This window comes from Notamacropus eugenii, chromosome 3 (assembly GCF_028372415.1).
Source record: "Notamacropus eugenii isolate mMacEug1 chromosome 3, mMacEug1.pri_v2, whole genome shotgun sequence".
NCBI lineage: Eukaryota > Metazoa > Chordata > Mammalia > Diprotodontia > Macropodidae > Notamacropus > Notamacropus eugenii.
Window position 1 is genome coordinate 74,728,863 of NC_092874.1, and position 20,125 is coordinate 74,748,987.

The 20,125-nt window shown below is 37.1% G+C and overlaps 1 protein-coding gene across 21 annotated transcripts in view; it reads right to left on the reverse strand.

Moving 5' to 3' along the window:
• PARD3 (par-3 family cell polarity regulator) overlaps positions 1-20,125 on the reverse strand; it is a 728,954-nt gene that overhangs the window by 594,913 nt on the left and 113,916 nt on the right. For 12 of the 21 annotated variants that reach the window (XM_072651995.1, XM_072651989.1, XM_072651996.1 and 9 more), the window contains exon 2: positions 1,809-1,910. In XM_072651995.1, the coding sequence (XP_072508096.1) occupies positions 1,809-1,910 (102 nt within the window). Of the gene's footprint in view, positions 1-1,808; positions 1,911-14,212; positions 14,459-20,125 lie in introns of those variants that run through there. The other 9 variants (XM_072651984.1, XM_072651982.1, XM_072651976.1 and 6 more) reach the window with 4 other exon arrangements.

The window sequence follows — 20,125 nt, forward strand, 5'->3', positions numbered from 1 at the left end:
TTATCCATGAGTCATAGACCAGAAGGCAAGATTCAGCCAATGAATGATACCCAATCATATTTTGGAACAGAGGGGGAGACTTTTTATTAGAATATTTCTCCTAAATCATTTCACCATAATAAGGAAACATCAGTTCTGACAATGTTTACCAAATCCTCTCCTGGCAGGTATGAGTGAATCAAATCTCCTAAGAACTGAGATAAATTCAATTTTCTTACTTATGCATTCTCTTATAGAATAAATAATTTGGTAAATATCAATGCTCCAGAGCTTTCAAAAATGTCATACGGCCTGCATGTTATTTGCAGACTTGCAACCTGAAGCTTCAACACGTCAAGAATGCTTGCTGACTAGTTCTGCCTCCTTTCTGTAGCTCCAGAAAAAGCTTCATTTTTGTACCAGAGGATAGCAAAGCTACTCAATACTTGGTTAACTACAGAGCTCTGTTTGAGTTAACAATATTGGTGTTAGAGATAAATTTATCATCTTTCTTCCTCCTTCACCCCTTTACTATGCAGCCTAACAATTTTATTTCACTGACTCCATCCATACACCAGTGTTATTCTGAGGAAAACATGTTTTTACAGAAAGATATTTGGCAAGAAAACTCATCTGTCTTAAAAACATTAGACAAGATTTTCATCTCTTTACAGGAATAAGAATTCAATGCTTAGTGATATTTACACCTATAAATATATTCAAAATACAACATTATGAAAAGCTTGCGGCCTGCTTCCATTTCTAAGGGCATCATCAGTGGCATCATCATCATCATCATCATCATCATCATCATCATCATCATCTTATCTGTTGGTGATGAAGAAGAAGAATGTGCAGGCTTTGAAGACAGGCACTCCAGCGCCCCACACAAAACAAATTCTTGGCATTGGAACTACTCCTTCATATCCCATCAACAAACACTCTGAGATGAGAAGGCAAAAGGAGTAACAAAATGACAGCGCCTGTCTGTGGACCACTATAATCGTAAAATACAGAAATGCATTAACATACAAACACTGAGCAGTGCCTTTAAAGCAGAATGATACTGAGGTGTGTGTTTAATTTAACAAATAAGACCTACTCATTGAAGGCACTCTGGTGGATATATAGATGAATAAGCCATGACTTCAGGGAATTTACTATTTCACAGATGATTTAAATGCTGCCAACAGGTCAAATATGCTGACAGCAATAGAAGAAATTGTAGTCATTTTCTGGAAGTTAGGCAAATCATGTTAGAAAAGACTGTTTCATCCTTGATTCATTAATTAAGTTTGCAGACAGGCAATCTAGGTTACACTACAGAAGAGCAACCACACGTTACTTATTCCATTCCCTTTATGGGAGAAAGGCAAAAATCAAACTGACATCAGGGCCTCTTTCTCAATTGTAAGGAGTCCAACGCCTTTGTTGGGGGATCACACACATTGAGCCCATGGTCTCACAATTTAAAGTTACAATTACGTCTTCTTTGCACAACAATAATTGGATTATATAAGAACAATCGTAAGTCTCCAAAAGAAGTTTAAATTGTATTCAATATATTCTAATGAAGAAGTCAGGGGAATGAATAACACTCTTAAGAAAGTTGCCACATTTTTTTTTTAAATGAAATACAAGTCACATTAATTCTCAAGAACCTGAAAAATACAACGATTCAGGTTGGTGCATTTTCAAAGCAGGGTTTGTTTTACTATGATTGGTACAAACATGTTATGAGATTCTATGTCTAATCACAACTTTATATCTTGAACACTATGGCTAGCACAAGAGTCAGTTCACCATACTTTCTTTCACTTCATACTCACTCTGTCTTTATCATCGGCTACATCACAGAGGGTGTCATCAAGGTCAAGGATCCCACCATCACCATGCTCCAAACGATGAACTTTTATCCAATAATTTGGATCCTACAAAAAAGAACACAAACAATTAATATCTTTGGGAGGCCATGCTGTAAGGTCATTTCATAAATCAGAAAAAAAAAATTTCCTACATTTAAAAATGAAACAGGCTGTCGTATTTATAAATCACCAAAAATTCAAGCATCTCTATATTCATGAAATTCACTGCATCCCTCTTCATTCATTTCTTTACCATATTCAGGAAAGTGCTGGGCTGGGAGGGAGGGGGGAAGGGGAAGTGGGGCAGTTTACTGGCTCCCAATCTGAATTGTTATTTCTTGTTAAGGCTTTACTGAGGTGCTATTTCCTTCAGTGTGGTCTTCCTATATCTTCCTAAAATTTTTCTCAAGGAGCCTTTTGTTTGGCTCTGTCCTCTGCTCCAGTAACACCCTACTTAAGATTCTACTTATATGTGTGCCTCAAAATATCCATTACTGCTATTTTGTTACTGCTTCACTTTTGTCTTTGTACACCTGGAATTATGTACAAGTTCTCTGAACTGAGTAGGTGCCAAATAAATGACTGTTTCATTTCAATGGCTCAGGTACATAAGAAACATGCAAAATTTGAGGAAAAGTTAGAAGTTGTTTTCATTTTCTTCTTTCAAAAGATAAGATTTTCATGTTATGAAATATTCTCCTATAAATTAATATAAACAATAATATACCTGCCACTTTGAACTCTTTAAAATTACAAAAACAATTACTCTTTGCATTTAAGCCAAGCTCCTGTTTGGTTTGGGATTTATTTGCTGGGTTGGGATAGGGCAGTTCTTTTGTCATCAAATGTTCCTTACATATTTCTATGCTTTTAATAATCATCATAAAATATAAGGGTCTACTGCTAAGTTCATACTCCAGGCAGAAAAACAGAAAGGTTCCATATACTGAAAAAAAAAATTAACTGCAAACAATTTTGTGGCAATATAGATTGGGAACTAAGACATACAATTGGGAAATGACTAAATAAAACCATGGTGTATTCGTGTGCAGAATATTAGTGCATCATAAAAAGTGGCAAATATGAATAATTCAGGGAATCAAGAGAAGATTTATACAAACTACTACAAAACTGGGAGAATATGACAAGGCCTATGGGAACAATAAAACAAGAATGAAATTGCATTGTAAAATTGCAATGATCAAGCTGGTCCCAGAGACAAACTGACAAAAATCTCTTCCTTCCCCTATTTTCAGAGGTAGCAGACAAGAAGTGTGCCATGTTGCCTATACTCTGAGATGCTCTTCTATGTTGATTTATTTTGCTGAATTGTTGTTTTCCTCTTTTTTATATATCTTTGTTAATGCAAAATTTATCAGTAAAAATAAGATTTAAAGAAGAAATAAAAGATAAGGCTTACTTCTGTACCTTTAAATTAAATTTAATGCTAATGAGAAAATCTGATATGTAGACAACCCACAGGCTCCCTGCCTATTTGGTTGTTTTTTACAAGGGTTCTCCAACCACGAGTTCCTATTTTAATTTGTGCTCTAATACTTCTAATGCCTATCACAGGATAGTGCTATTACTTGGGATCTGAAGCAGCACTTGACATACGAAAGCAACATCTTTAATTTATGGTGGGCAGAGTGGATGAAAGATGTATATAACTCTTCAGTAATGGATACCATTCACTCTAGTGAAAAGTGACATCTAAGTTTAAGTCATCACCTAATCTATGCACAGAGAGTAATGTAAGTATTTGACTTGCACTTTTGTTCAATCTAATTCTTCTGTAAACTTTTTGGTTTCCAAGTAGTCCAAGGTATCAGCTTCTGTCCATATATTATCCATGTCTAAGGTTCCACTGACACTGAGTGGGTGGGTCTTAAATGGAACTACATGCTTAGTATCTCCCTTTTTTCAATGGCCACTAAAGAAGATCCTTGAGGGTACGCAGGAACAATATACTTCATAGAGGTGAGCAGGATCAGAAATTGTCCATAGATAGGCTGGACACTATCACTTTCCAGAAGTCCTTCCCCCATGCCATGTCCAAACAAGCTCCAGAATGAGGGCAGATGTCAAAATCTTATTCTCTTTTATTATGGGTCTGAACTTTCATTGCCTTTTCAAACTACCTTAACCCAAATGAAGTTGGCCTAAACAGTTCTATAAGTTCCTTCACTCTTCTCAGGATCTGTCTCCCTCTTATTAAGGGAATCCCAAAGTTGCACCATTTGCATTTTATTTTAGAGCACTCTCTACTTTACTGAAGTCATTTCCAAGAAAGTCAGGCAATAAAGGGGATATTTGTTTTCGGAAGCCACTTATATCCAAGAACAAAGATTACTTTCTTTTTTTTTAATAATAATGCTATTATTAGGAAGCTAGATGTGCAGTGGATAGAGTATTAGACCTGTAGTCAGAAAGATTTGAGTTCAAATCCAACTCAAACATGTATCAACAGTAGGTGACCCAAGACAACACACAACTCCTGTTAACTTTGGTTTCCCAATTTGATATAATCCTTATCTCCCATGGCTATTGTGATGATAAAAGGAGAGGCTTCTAAAGTTCTTTACAAATCTTAAATTAGTGTATAAATGCTAGCTATCAACATCATCACCATCAGGATTTTTGTTTGTTTTCTTTGCTTCCCATTCTTCCAGAACTCATTTCCAACAACTCTATGAAATTAAGAGGTGGTTTTTCCAAAGTGAATTTTCCCCACTGCTATTCATAGTAGTGTTCCAATGTCAGGAATTCAGTTGTATATTGTGTGGCACTAGGGATTTTGTATAGGCTTTCTCCAGCCTTAATTGTCTGCCCTCTACTCTACTGCCCATTTGTACCCTTGCTGCTAGAGGGCAGGTTCCATTTTCTGTATCTGTGTATATCACTGCTACCAGAAGACACACTTAGCACAGTGTTATCCACCTTTAATAAAAATTGTAATGATGATGATATCAGGCATTTATATATCAGTTTGTACAGTTTGCAAAGTTCTTTGCATATAGAATCTTCTTAGATACAACGACCCTATGATGTAAATCCTATTACTATCCCCATTTGACAAATGAAAAACTGAGGTATAGAAAGGTTAAATGATTAGTCCAGGGCCACACAACTAGAGGTGAACATGATGTAGAGTAATGATTGCTGGATTTCAGTGAGAGGCCCTGAGTTTTAATTCCAGTTATTTATTTTTACTAATTATACAATTCTGAAAAAAAATTATAAACTCTTTGAGCCTTCATTTCTTCTTTAGCACAGGGAAGACATTGAACTAGATGACCTATAAGGTCCTTCCAGCTCCAAAGATATGAGGTGATGAAGTGTTGGATGCAGAATTTGAATTCAGATTCCCTTGATTCCCAACCCAATTATTTTTCCACTACTTAACGCTATCTCTCTACATTGCTGACACTCAAATATTTGTTAAATCAAGTTTAACTCTGAGGTCTTTGTCATAACATACATTCCCTTAAAATATCCAAAAAAGTAATATAATGAGTCACTTTGCAAAAGTCACTTGCTCAACGGTTTTCCTCATCTGTAAAAAGAAAAATCTGGCCGACATGATGCTTAAGGTGTCTTCAGGATCTACTTGTTTAACTATTTGCTGAACATTTCTGATATACAGTGTCCTAAGAGCAATATTTCCCATACCAAAATCATATTTGTGTAATGATAGGACTTCACTCTTTCCTTCTTGGCCATCATTTTAGCTTTTCAATACTTCAATATTCTACCATCAGTCATAAGAACTACATCTACTGCTGATGGAAAAAGAGGCAAAGATGAGAAGATCATGTAGCATCTTTCTTGAACTGTGTTTGGGAGAATCAAGCAGCTTCTGCTCCTGTGTTTTAGTCTGGGCCCCTTCTGGAATTAGCTGGTGAAAATCTAAACCAAACACCAGCAGAATCATCAATATTGCAAATGATGATGATGTACAGGAAAGAAACAGCATCCAAATAGGGTCTTTTTAAATGTACTGCCCCATCCATGCCTAGGATACATGAGTATAAGAAAAATCTGATGGATTTCCATGTTACTGAATAACACTGCTTCATGGAACACTGATCTCTGAAGAGGATAACTGTGGGCTTTCATAAACATAGTTCTCTTACAATGAACAAAGGACCTGCTTGTGTTTTACAAGAAAAGCCAAATAACTGATTATGGAAAATTGTTTTCCAGAAAGTTGAAGAATGCTTGTTGATACTCTAAGGAGGAATGCTTTGAAAAGCCTGAAATAGTAACAGCAGAGAGAAAAACCAAAAGGCATTCCTAACTCTTGGCAGGTTGGGGGAAAATTTTCAATTCAACAACCTATTATTAACTGACATATATGAAAGAAGAACTGTAGTACTGCTAATAATTTTTTTAAAAAATCCCTGCCCTCAAAGAGCAAACAAAAAACCTACGGAATGATACAATGGAAATAATAATGGATTTGGAGTAAGAGGGCAGGGGTTCAAATCCCAGCTCTGCAACTTACCACCTCACATCTCTAGACCAAATTCTCACTGATAAAATGAATTCTTTCTAAATTCCCTTCCAACTCTACATCTGTGATCCTCTGAATATCTACCTATTATTTATCACCATGGTAATCTATGAGAGGTATCTTTCAAGTAGAGCAGTCCTCAGAGCTAGAAATGTTGTTGTTGAGTCATTTCAGTCATGTCCAACTCTTTGTCATGCCATTTGGGGTTTCCTTGGCAGACACTGAAGTGGTTTGCCATCTCCTTCTCCAGGGCTAGAAATATCTGAGTTCAACTCCCATCTTTGATACAAAAGGGTTGTCTGACCATGAGTTGCAAATAAGTTACTCACCTGCTACATCAATCACTAGTCCACTCCCTTATAATTATCCTATAATTTATAAGGTCATGTTGATTTTGTAAGAAGCATGCCCAAAATTGTGATAAAATAAATGTTTCAAAAGTACTAAAGAACTATTTATTTTTAAAGACTAATTAAGACAACAAACAGAATCAGAATATCAGAGTTGGAAGAAAACTCAGAGATCATCTACACAATGTACAACTAAGCACGGAATTCATTCCATGGAATTCTCAATAAATAGTCATTTAGCTACCGCTGGAAGACATCCAACAATGGGGGACATACCATCTCCTTAAGGCAACCTACTCTATTTTTCACATATAGGACTGAGAAAGATTTATTGAGTGACTAATAAAGTTCTGTCTTTTTAAGTTATTAGCAGGTAAGCTTGCCTGGAGCAGGTAACCTTACTATGTAAACAATAAACTATGAATACCCAACTTATGTAAACACAATTAGTGACCTCAAGAAGGGTCACCTATTTTCACAGTCCAGCTCTATTAGCCTCACATCAGTTCCCAATTTCCTGGTGAGGCATGTAGACATGTCTCTGATTAGAAAAAAGTCCAGTGACTGAATGACTGCTCAACTCCAGGAGACTGAAGGAAGAGCAGCTCCCCACAAGTGCTAAAATTGGGGACATTTCTTGATTAGCTATTGAATGGGGGAGGCCAGGAATTGGGGCAGAAGTTTCTCTGAGAATTTTAAGGAGAAAGACCAGCTCTCCTGGCAGAACTCCAAGAAAATCTCTCTTCCCAACAATGTTCTCCTAACCAGTCAAACTGCAACAATTTTGCCAATGATTTAGATAACTAAATTCCTCTTTGGAAAATGAAAATGTTCCTAGGAGGCATCACATACACTGTGTGAATAAGAGCTTTTGTTTCTAACACCTACTTCAGATCCAACTACAATAAAGGAAATGAGAAAACAGAACTGGAATTACTACAGAAAAAAGAAATACAAGTGAACCAGTGTCCCAAACTCTTAGGAGAGGAAAGCTTTGGAGACTGACAAACTTTGCCTAATTTCAAATCTTGCCTAGCACTGAGTTCAATTAATATTCTGCAGAGAAGATATCTTAAAAACTATCTTTTGAGATTTTGCCCTCCTGAGAGAGTAAACCCAAGGACTGTGCTTCCCATTTCTAGAGAAGTCAGATATTACTGAGGATAGTTGAAGGTGATTGAGAGTAATCTTTTTCACATCAATGAAATATTTAAATACTTCCTGTGTTGTTTACTACAGAGTCAATCAAGTGAATAGACAGTAATGCAGATGTTTATTTAGAACTATGAGACTAGGAAGCTTAATACTGAGAAAGGAATCAAAGCTTATGTGGAAAGTTTCTCTATTTTACTTAATAAATTGGAGTGGGGGATTTGAGATTAATGGGAGAGTGTGCATTTCTACTAATCTTGAAAAAAATGAGAACTCTTTGTTTGCCTTAAAACCTGGAGTTGAGAACCAATAGGAAAATGAGACACTATCAGCTAAAGAGAGGAATGATCATCCCACACCCAAACCAGCCTTCATGTGGGCCATGTCTCCCAACCCTTGCCACATAGGTAGGGGGAAAAGGGACTTGTCCATGAATTTTCAAATGATACAAATGGGAGAAGCCAGAGAGATATATGTAAAACAAAAGGAAGCATTAATTAGTTCATAGCTCAAAATTATGAAATCAAACACATAAAAATTTTTAAATTAATTGTGCTCCAAATAATCTAGAGGAAAAAAGTGTATTGTTTTGAGGTACAAAGCCAGATTTAGAAGTCAAAAAAGACAACTAGATTTTTCTCCAATGAACCACTCTGATAACTGTCAAGTGCCAACTTGACTAAATGAGATATTTGTAAATCACTTTATAAACCTTAAAGCACTATGTAAATTTCACTATTATTACTGAGAAAGAAAATGTAGCTGGAATCATAATTATCTGATGCCTCCTCAAACTGCATATGACATAAGAAATGGAATATACCAACTCTCTAAACCACAAGAACCACAGTCTCTTAATGGGCTATGGAAGTTATTTGTTGAGCCTGATTTTCCCAGCATGCATAATTCTCCTTAAATTTAAGCAAAATTTTGTGAAAGCTATTAGAATGTCTGTGTCCTCATGACCTACAGAGAAAAAGACATTTTTGAAAAACAGCATATAAGACTGGAAATGCGAACTGCATGTCATTAGCACATTCCTGTAATCTGTTTAAGGAAGCCATAATAATTATGCCCTAATTCCTATCACTAAACATTTTCCCACACTGGAATACTGTAGCAGTTTTCATACTAAAGCTGAAAAAAATGGAGGCACAATTAGAGAATAAATACTAGAACTTCCCCATCTAAAAAAAGAAAGAGGAAAAGGGTTGGGAAAAGAGAGCATCAACATTTATTAACCAGGAGGACTATTTTGTCCTAATTCTCCAATATATTCTAAAACGCAACATGTCGGTATTTTTTTTAAAGAAGAGAATAGTTAGAGATTATAATTTATCCAAAATTCTGATATCAATTATTATAAGCAAAGAAATAGTTTTAATGATTAAAGAAAGTGTTCAAAATACCATTAATTTTTTTTTGAATCATTCCAAAAAGAAAAGAAATTTCCTTTTTAAAAATCAAAGGGAGTACACTACTTTTTTGATTCATTTGGAAAGCATCTCACTTTCTCACGCCTAAAAAACAAAAAAAAGGAGGGGGGGAATTTTTTAAACATTTGGGTTTTTTAAAATTTCTTAACCAAGAAATATTTGAATATTAAGTCAGATTACTTTTTTTAACAGGTGTATTTAATAAAATCATAAAATATTATGTTCAACAAATTATTAATATTGCACACAGCAATCATTGTTTACATTTCTAATTTAGAACATATATTCCCTCTAAAGGACTATTTCACTAAGGATGAGAGGATACTAGAGAAGTAGGATTAGGGGAACTAAAGAAAGTGGAGGGTTGAATTGGCTACAATAGGGAAGACAATTAAAATCCATTAAAGATGACTAAAAAGGCAGCTGAGCAACTGTGAGGGCTCAGCTGGTATTCATGTAGCTTTAATTTAGGGTGGAAAAATCAGCTTGATTTTTTGTGACTTTCTCCAATGTGGGAGCAAGAATAGAGAAAGTGGGTACTGGGAATTACTCAAGATTGGTGATTATCCATGACTGACTGACACAAAGTCAAAAGAATAAGCAACGCTAGCATGGTGGTGGGTACACATTTTAAGTGCAAGGCCATGGGCTAGAAACTGAGTAAAGAGGTAAACAAAACTAGAGCAAGTGCAACAGGAAGAAAAGGAAGAGATTGATGGAGCACATAATAATAGCTCCTCAGGCATTTGAAAACCAATTTCCTCATCTCCTTGAATCTTTCCCTAAAGTTAAATGTCTTCAGTTGCCTCGATTGCTCCTAAAATAATTTCTCTCCATTGTGGTTGCCTTCATATGGATAAAGTATACATTTGTTTTGGTTTTTATTGTTTTTTAAGATGTAGCATCTAAAAGGGAACATGCTACAAACATGACATGACCAGAAAAAATTACAGAGACACTATCACCTCCCTCATTCTGGACATAGAGTCTGGCACACAGTAAAAGCTTAATAAATGCTGGTTGACTTCTCTGGACACTAATCTTCAATTAACACAAGTAGCTTTAAATTAATTTATTTGGTTGCTACATCACACTGCTCAAGTCTTGTATAAAGACTGCTATTAAGATGCTCCACCTAACTTGAAACTTCACAATGGCTGTTTCGAAATTGAGTAGGACACTGCATTTATCCCCATTAAAATGTACCTTTCTATATTCCACCCTTCATGCAAGGATATCTAGAGATCCCAATTCTGCCACCTAATATAAGTTTACCACATCAGCTCTATCAGTCTGATAAACCTGACTTTTGTGCAAACATTTATCCACACCACTAACTCAATTCAATTCCACAAACATTTAAGTGCCTGTGTCATGGAAGAAATAGTTCTCTCTCAAAGATCTTAAAATCCAATAAAAATAAGGCCTGTTCACTAGACAAAATGTAGTGAGTACAATGGTGAGGTAAAGACTAAGTGAAATAAGAAGTAGAAGAGATAAATCATGTTCAGAAAGGTGATTATGAAAGCCTTCACGGAGTTTGAAACAGTGACACCTAATCTGGACTGTGGGGCAGCTAGTTGGTGCAATGGATAAAGCACCAGGTCTGGGGTCAGGAAGACTCATCTTCCTGAGTTCAAATCTGGTCTCAAATACTTAGTAGGTGGTGACCTTAGGCAACTCACTTAATGTTGTTTGCCTTGGATTCCTCAGATTCCATCTGTAAAATGAGTTGAAAAAGGAAATGTCAAACCATGCCAGTATCTCTGCCAAGACAACCCCAAATGTGGTCATGAAGAGTAAGACATAGCTGAAAAACAACTAAACCTTAAAGACTGGACCTTAAAGACAAGGATTGAGCTCAATGATAATTATTAGTAGCAATAATCATAATAATTTCATTAAGTATAAGGTTTTAAAATAGGCAAAATGCTTAACAACCCTGTGAATTTAGATTAAATAATACCAAATGCCTTTTGCTTTTAAATTTACAAGATACTTTATAGAAGTGGACTATTCACATGCCAAAAATGCTGTATGATAATTATTTGAGCTAATATTACCTGCATTTTACAGATAAGGAAACTTAAGCTCATAAAAGGTTGTGTGACTTGTCCATTGGTGTCAACATCCAAATCACTTTCTTCAAGACTAGGACACTTTCTACCATATCATAACAAACTCTTTCAAAATAGGGGAGATAGGGAAATAGTGGATTCCAGTACCAGGATACTACGGGAAGAGATCAGGCGCCATATTGCAGCTTAGTTAAGATGTAGAGTGTGAAGGGGAAGAGAATGAAATGACTGGATAGGTAGATTGGAGGTGAATTATTGGGGGCCTTGAATGTCAGTCCAAGTGGTTAGAATCTTACCCAGATATAAACCCTTATTTTTAACAAGGAAATTTCAAGGCTAGACCTTGTGTATTGGAAAGATGCACATGGAAGTGAAGGATGGACATTAGGAGACTAAGTATGAAACTGAAACTGCAACCCAGAGAAGAACTAAGATGGATTGGAACAATGATGATAGTAGTGGGAGGAAAAGATGCGACAGATGCAAGAGATATTATCTGATTTTTAAAAAGTTTAAAAACAACCTGTTTTACCGATAGGAGACAGGAAAAAGATGGGCAAGTATGCCATAAAATTTACACATGATATGATGTATACCCACAAAGCACTGCCACATAATCCATCCAAAACCAATTTTTTAAAAAAATGCATTTACTCTCTAGATGTAGAGACACCTTTGAGTATGAACTTCTCTATCCCACAAGAACATGAAATTAGTCTTGATCTCTACCAACCCACTTAGGATTATAGTAAAAAGAGCGGTCTCAGAAGCCGTCCAGTTCAACCGTCCTCACTTCCAAATGAAACTGTGCCCCAAAGAAATTAAGTAACTTGACCACAGTCATCAATGCCAAAGATGGGATTTGAATCAAGGTCTTCTAACTCCAGATCCAGAACTTTTTCCATTGTACTGCTCTGTCTCTCCTCCACAGTAGCAATGGCTAAAGAACCCATAGAAAAGGAATAATAGTCCATTGGAGTCCAAAATAAAAGCTGTAGTCAACTAGGAAAATAAAGGAAAATAGCAGATAAATGTCCACCTAATTTTTTTAATTAACTTGAGGAAGTACAAATAACATTTAATTTTCAATTATTCTAGGCAAAGGTCTTAAAAAGAAATATAAACTCAAGTGGAATATTTTGTATAGTATCCACTATGCAATTCTTCTGAGCTCTGCTCAGTTATGGGAATAAGGAGAGCACCCAGAATAAGTTGGTGCTGAGCACCTCTTATGGGACCCACTTGAAGTCTGTGGAGGAAAGGAAGGTGACAGCTGCTTGATCACATATAACTGAAGTTCCTCACAGGAAACTAAACTGAGAGGGCAGAAACAGAAAGCAGTACCCAGATTAGGAGGAGAGGTCAATACCAAAATCAAACAGAATTCAAGAGTAAGAAAGGAGAAAATGAATGAGAGATCAGGGCAGGAATGCCACACCTGGTCTATGTAGCTCTCGGATTTCAAACAATGGTACAGGACCACTCACAGCATGGCATGCCCACATCAGAAAGGGTGGTGTGCTGTATGAGCAAATCAGAATTGAGATAGCACAAAGTAAACATAGGATGCGCAAATTTGGAGTGTTCCAAATATTCACACGGACTGTCTGTGCCCAACCTGTGGTAGAGCATTTCAAGCTCATCATGTTGGTCTGACCAGCCACAGTCAGACACACTGAAACTTCACTTTATCATGGTGATGTCATTTTGGTCCTCTTCAGAAACAAAGAAGAACAACATCCAACAAACCAACCAACCAGAACTCAGTTCCACACAGATTTAGGTAAAGAGGTGACTGAGTGGGGCTGGCAGGTTTAGAGTCTAGGGGTTTATGCACTGCCCTAGGTGACTCTTTCAGCCTTACATGTTCCCCTAAATTAGTTGAGCTGTATACTTTTCATTGCTATCAGCAACGTTACCCTCTTTGGGAAAATGACCACATCTGTGTGGTAGAGGAAACCTACTATGTGTCAGCATTGTGCTGGGTCCTATAAAAATAGAAAAATTAACATAAGCCATGATCTCTTCCAATGAAGAGTTAAAAATCTCATCAGATACCAATTATTCTGTTACTAGGGTTTTGTGCCCAGGAACATCATGGTGAAAGTGTTATAAGGTGTGTTTTTTCAAACAATAAAAGTTTAATGTTTCATCTAACATTTATAAAAGAAATAACCCTAGTTAACCAATTCCCTAAGGTTATTCACAACCTAACCTAGGCACATAGTCAAAAGAAAATATACTTTTGCATATTTACTTTTTAACTAATATACAACAGAATCTGACTTAAGCATCTAGAGGAATTTTTTGGCATAGAAAGCAAACCCCTCAATGATACATGATAAACAGCTCTGTATGAAAGTTAAAAAATTCCAACAAGCATCTCATTCCCCAGCATTTCCTATTCAAAAAGGCCTTCTCTTTCTTAGATATGCTGATGACTCATCTCTCGCACGTGGATACTCCAAACTAAAAAACGTCAGAAACAATCCTAATGGGTTTTCATAGATGAGGACAAAGCAGGAGATAAGCCTTGCAGTCGTGAAGACCAGACTTCAAGTGCTCTCTCTGCCTTTTGCCAACCATTGTTACCATTAGCAAGTTAAAGACCCTAAACTATATGTTTATGCATTAGTGCAGGGAGTTACCTGTACCAATGAAATGGCAACGGTGGTGCGAAATTCTGTGTGTGTGTGTGTGTGTGTGTGTGTGTGTGTGTGTGAGAGAGAGAGAGAGAGACAGACAGACAGACAGACAGACAGACAGACAGACTAGTGAATAATGAGAACGTCAGAATCCAATTTGAAAAATAACAAAATGTTAGACTTCTGCCTACCTCAGAGGTCCTTTGGGAAATGGTGGGAAGGAAGCTATCCAGCTGCACATGATGGACCCTATATTCACATCCATAACATCCAGCAGTCCCAGATGGCTTGGTTAGTGTTCCACAACAACATAACATCATAAAGCTGAGATCTAGCCAAGAGTCAGAATGGTTTCCATTGATACGGACTGTAAAGTCAGAGTTACTTGAGAGGATGGAAGGGACCATCCCTGACTCCCCCTCAAAGCCTGCTGATGTCAGAGGCGGAGCTACCTTCTCCTTCCTAAGGTGTTCCTGTCATCATCAAGGGAGGATTCTGTGATTGTATCTTCAAAAGATTTGCCAAGAGCTAAGAGCAGCTCAGGTAAGAGCAGAATTCATTTAAACAGGACTATGGCAAAATAGCAGAATTCCACCAGCGGAAGAAAGGCCAAAACTATTGTACTCTGTGACGTACTTCTGAGACATACAAAGTGGAGGGTGGAGAGGAATGTGTGAAATGCCCTCCTCCTTTCCCCCATGTTCCAAGGCTCAGCTAAAATCTTCTATCAATCTCAAAGCCTTCCTTAATCACTTCAACCAACAGTGACTTCCCTGCTGAATTCCTTTAATATTTCTTGTCTGCACTACTTGTATTCATAATTTATAACCCTTTGTGGTTGTTAAGTTTTACTTTCATCACAGCCAATTAAATTGCAATATCCTTGACTGCATGGACTACATCCTACCCCCAAACACACACACTGGACATGGGATCCTGGAGGGAACAATAGGGAGAACAAGTCATTTGACCCAAAATACAGAAATAGTAAGAAGCAAGCACTACCAGGATATGAACCAAAAATGAGACCAAGTCCCTAACTCCGCAACCAGATCTCTTCCACTGACACTGATAAACATGTTGGTTGTATGACTTGGTTTCACCTAAAGCCAGCTAAATTGACATTTGGATTACAAATATCTGTCTTCTAATCTGTCTTAATACTATGTTTCTAAATGGCCCTAAAAGAATCTCATCAATTTTAAATGGTCTGACAATGGATAAAAGGACCACAGATCTAGAGCTTGAATGGACCTCCAAGGCTCTCTAGTCTAAACCCCTCATTTTACAGATGAGAAAACTGAGGCTCAGAAAAATTAAGTGACTCGACCAAGGTCACAGAAATAGTAAGCAACAGCCAGCATTTGAACCAAGGTCCTCTACCACCAAAACCACTTCTTTCTAGTCCTACAAAATGCCTGGTTATCTATGTCTTCATGGTTTTCCATGTCATCAGCTAAGTTATTTGTTGAGATATTTCAGTATCAGACCCCCTCAGAATAACTCATTGTTTTTGCTACACAACAATTTTGATTCCACCAAAATAATATCAATCCTGTTAATACAAAACCATGTTAACATTTTAATAGTTTTAAAAAGTTACCCCAATAAAAAACAGCATGTATGCTAAGTGAAACTGATGCCAAGAGAATTCAGTCAAAGCATCATTACACAATCTTTAATTAACATGTGGAACAGAATATATCAAGCAGCAATAAAATGTTAATGGGAAATTTAAAAGGGAGAGGAAGGAAAATAAGGCAAAACACACTGAGGAATAAATAGTTTCAAAGACAGGCAAAACCTGATAGGCTCTTTTAAAGGGTCAAACCTATTTCTGGGCCTGGAAAATGTGGGAATTTGCTTTGGAAATCATTTAACCTCATCTGTAAAATGGGGATAATAATAGCTCCGACCTCACAGGGTTGTTGTGAAGATCAAATGAGATAATAATTGTACAGTGTTTTGCACAGTGCCTGGCGCATAGAAGGTGATTTTTTTTTTAATCTTTTGATTGACTAAGTATATTTGCTTCAAGAGTTTTGCCAGGTTTTCCCCCCAGGAGACTGGAAGCAGAAGGGAGAGAAGTGCTTGTTAATTGAAAAATAAGTTTCAATTAAAAAATAAAATTAAAAGTAGGTAAGATTTTCAATGCTGTTTATAAAAAAATGTGCTATCATTACATTATCTAATTTTGCAATGACTGAAAATCTCCAAGAAGTTCACCCTATCTCTGAGGATTTGTACCTTCAGCAAAAGGAACAAACACTTTTCCTATCAGCGTATAATCAGAACAAACCACTGCCAGAGCAAAATAGAAAACCAAACCAGAAAGCCAGAGTAGTCCTGGACACCTGGGACGCTGGTTTTTCTCACATTTTCACAGTAGTATATTTCAAAGTGCTATTCAATACTGTATCCTGGTATCCTTTATGTCTACTGACATCACTCATTTTGCTTAAATATTCCTGAATATGAGGGCCACCCTCTACCTGGAAATTGGCAGAAGTACAGGCCACTCCTCAAACATTTTGAAGAACAATGTGCAGACAACAGAAAAGTGCTAAGTTATTCATTGAGGGGCAGTTTGGTGTAATGGAAAGAGAAGTACAATTTGAATATGATCATAAATTTACAAGTAATCTAGTCTAATACTTTCCTTTTCTAGCTGCAGAAAAAGAGAACCAAAGAGAACCCAAAGAACTAAATTCAAACCCTGAGTGCCATTTATTGCCTGTTTGATTTGTGACCTCTCTTGGTCTCAGTTTGCACATCCTATAAAGCACAGTCCCTGACCTCATGGAATTTTTCATCTAATTACTGAGAAAGAAATTTAACAGTAAAAAATAGTACACAATGAGCACTAAATAAATGATACTGAATATAGACACTGTAAGAGTTTAAGGACAGAGAGAAACTACTATAGGCTAAAGTCAGGGAAGAGTTAGTTGAAGAGATTTGGTGGATATAATCCCTTGAGGATTGATGGGATATGTATGGGGAAAAAAGGAACTTTAGAGGGGAATCTTGTGGCAAAGAAACTGATTCCCAAAGATAGTTGTTGTTTGGTGAATAGTAAGGAATAACATGATACTTGTATATGTTTTGATAATAACAATAATATCTGCCATTTCTCTAGCACTATAAGCTCTGCAAAGAGTTTGAAGACGTAGTTCAATTGTCTATAGAGAACCAGAGTTCCAGTCATGGAAACATGGTGGTTCCAAGTCCCTACTTCTGCTACATTCTGTCACTTAATCTTTCAGTGCTCACATACCTCTCCCACACTATTATCTTACAGAGGTCTGAATCTGCATTAGAAGAGTGAGGTCCGTCACTGAGTTTCCAACACCAATGGAATCACAGGTCTAGTCCCTCCACTTTCAAAAAATGAATTTTACATGCAGTGTCTCATTTGATTCTCAGAGCAATCCAGTGAGGAGAGGATTACAAATATTGTTTCTATCTTACAGGTAAGGAAGTCAGTGGTCAAAGAGATGAGATGATTTGCCCAGCGTCATACAGCCAGTAAATGTCAGAGCAGGATTCAAACCTGGATGTCTCTTGACTTCATGTTCAGAACTCTTTCCACTGGAGAATATGCTTTCTGCTAACTGAACCAGATTTGGGGATGGATTGAAGCTCTAACCCAGTGCCTTTGGCCATCCAAAGCACACATTAGGCTTACAGCAACAGTCTCTGGCTAGTCTATGGTAACTGGATCAGATTTCTTCTGGGAAAATTACCTTCTTTCTACAATGCTTTAACCAGCTGTCCTAAGCAGGCCAACAATATGCCACAGAAACATGGATCCAAATTTGTGATGTGGAAAAGTAAAGAAAATTTCAAACAACAATGTTAACTGAGAAGAAAATCTGCCATTAAAAACTTGAAAAAAAAACCCTCCAGAAGTACTTGAGGGTTTTATTTTCAAAGAAATAATCCAATAAAATAAGAAGTTCTATCTCTAAGAAACAAAAGAACCCTTCCCAAGGTCTGGTTGTTTGCCCCATATATCAATGTCTGGTCTCCAGAAGTTCTTCCTGTTTATGGAAGCCTTGATACATACAGTAAATTAACAAGACTAGACAAGGAAAACACAAAACTTGTCTGACAACTGAGGTCACAAATCTGCTCAGGTAAGTAAGACAGCAATCTATTTAAATCTGCCCCGTATTACACAGGAATCCTGTTTCCTACATGGCCCTCACATTATGCAGTTTCTTCCTGGTCATTCTTTCCTTTTCAGGCCCTACATACATTCTAAATTAGCAGATTCTGGGCAATCCTCAAGAACAGGTCCTTGTCCATCCCCATCACAGCTGGGTAATAATGCTAATGAATTTTAATTAGTACTGATATTATGAATAAATACATACACAAAGCATAAGTTCTGAGATCTTTCCTGACTGAGAATCCCTAATGTAAACCTATTAATTAAGCTGGATTGATGTAGTTTCTATGAGAATATTCTTGTGATGTAAGCACTTGAGTTTTATGCCCACATAGACCTGAACCATGAACTTCTAGGATTCTTGCAAAACATGTCCTGCTGGATCCAAGTACAACTTAAATGGCATCAAAACAAGTTGCGCTTAGGAAATCTGTTACACTAATTTTCAATAGATACACAATAGTATACAAATAGTGTACAATTTTCAGTAGTATAAATAATGAACATGAAATTAAAAAAATCCAATATGGATAACTGAGAATGTATTTTAAACACTACTAGGGGCTACATTATCATGTGTTCAAATTTTTTTTTCTCCAAAAGTTGTTTAAAAGACTTAAACTATGTTGCCATTTTTCACCACCAGAACCCTTTGAAATATTCACAAATTACCAATTAAACTCCAGTCTACTGAGCAATTGATACAGAGTAATTTGTCTTCATCCAAGAATGATGATTATAATTCAGAGAAACATCATAGTATCATGGCCTGAAATAAAACACTCATAGTGAGACTGGAGAATTGGGGAAGTCCTAGTAATTTTTCACTTAGTCAAGACCAGAAAGGAAACAAAATCATTACAAGAACGACAATTACTTAATTCTATATCTACAATAAAAATTCTGAGCATTCAGTCACACCCCACATAAAGAAGGAGGGGCAGAAAAAGTTCTGGTATCTGTGAAACTTGCACAACATCAGAAACCCAAACAAATATCATTGGCTTTCATCTTGTATACGGATGTTTCAATGAAGAACCTTTCAAACGCAGCATGTAATAAATGCATCCTAAGTCCTAGTGTATTGGGAGGTGAAAGTACTCAATAACTACACAACACAGGTGATGGGGCTAACTGGCCCTGTTTCTCTGGACTCATTTCAGGTGAATATATATTATATATATATGAGAGAGAGAGAGAGAGAGAGAGAGAGAGAGAGAGAGAGAGAGAGAGAGAGAGAGAGGAAGAGAGAGGGAGGAGGAGGGGGAAAGGGGAGGAGAGGGGGAGGGGGAAGAAGGGGGGAGGGGGAGGGAGGGAGAGAGAAAGAGAGAGAGAGAGAACCTAGTAGTAACATCCACATCTGGGAGTAGGCTAGGTGTAGCAGAAAGGATGAAGACTGTGTACAGGAGAAGTCTTAAGAAGCCAAATCTCATGATGTCAAGGCCCTAGGAAGAGTTCTTTATAAAAATGGCCTTAAATGTTCATCTACACACTCGGGGGGGGGGGGGGGGGGGGGGGGGGGAGGGGCGGGGAGGAGGGAGGGGAGAGGGGTTTACAGAGAGAAGTGAGAGAAAAGTGAGAGAAAAAAAATATTAGATGACAAGCCTCTGAAGAATCGGACATTGAGTCTTAAGAGAAAGTAGGTATGAGAAATCATGGCAGCTGTACTGGAGATTACAGGTAGTGAGATATGAACCACTCTGTAGTAACAGCATCCATGCTTTGTTTGAACAATTACATGCATATATCACACCATGTGAGGGAATTTTTCTCCCTTGTTCCAATTTTATTTCTTCCTTGTGGAGAATTCCCAGCTCAGAAATGTCTACCTCTGATGCAGATCAGCTCTCTCTTTACAGAGTTGCCTGGGACACTCCAAGGTGAAGGGACCTGCCCACGGCCATGCAGTCCTCATAGTTACACAATGAGC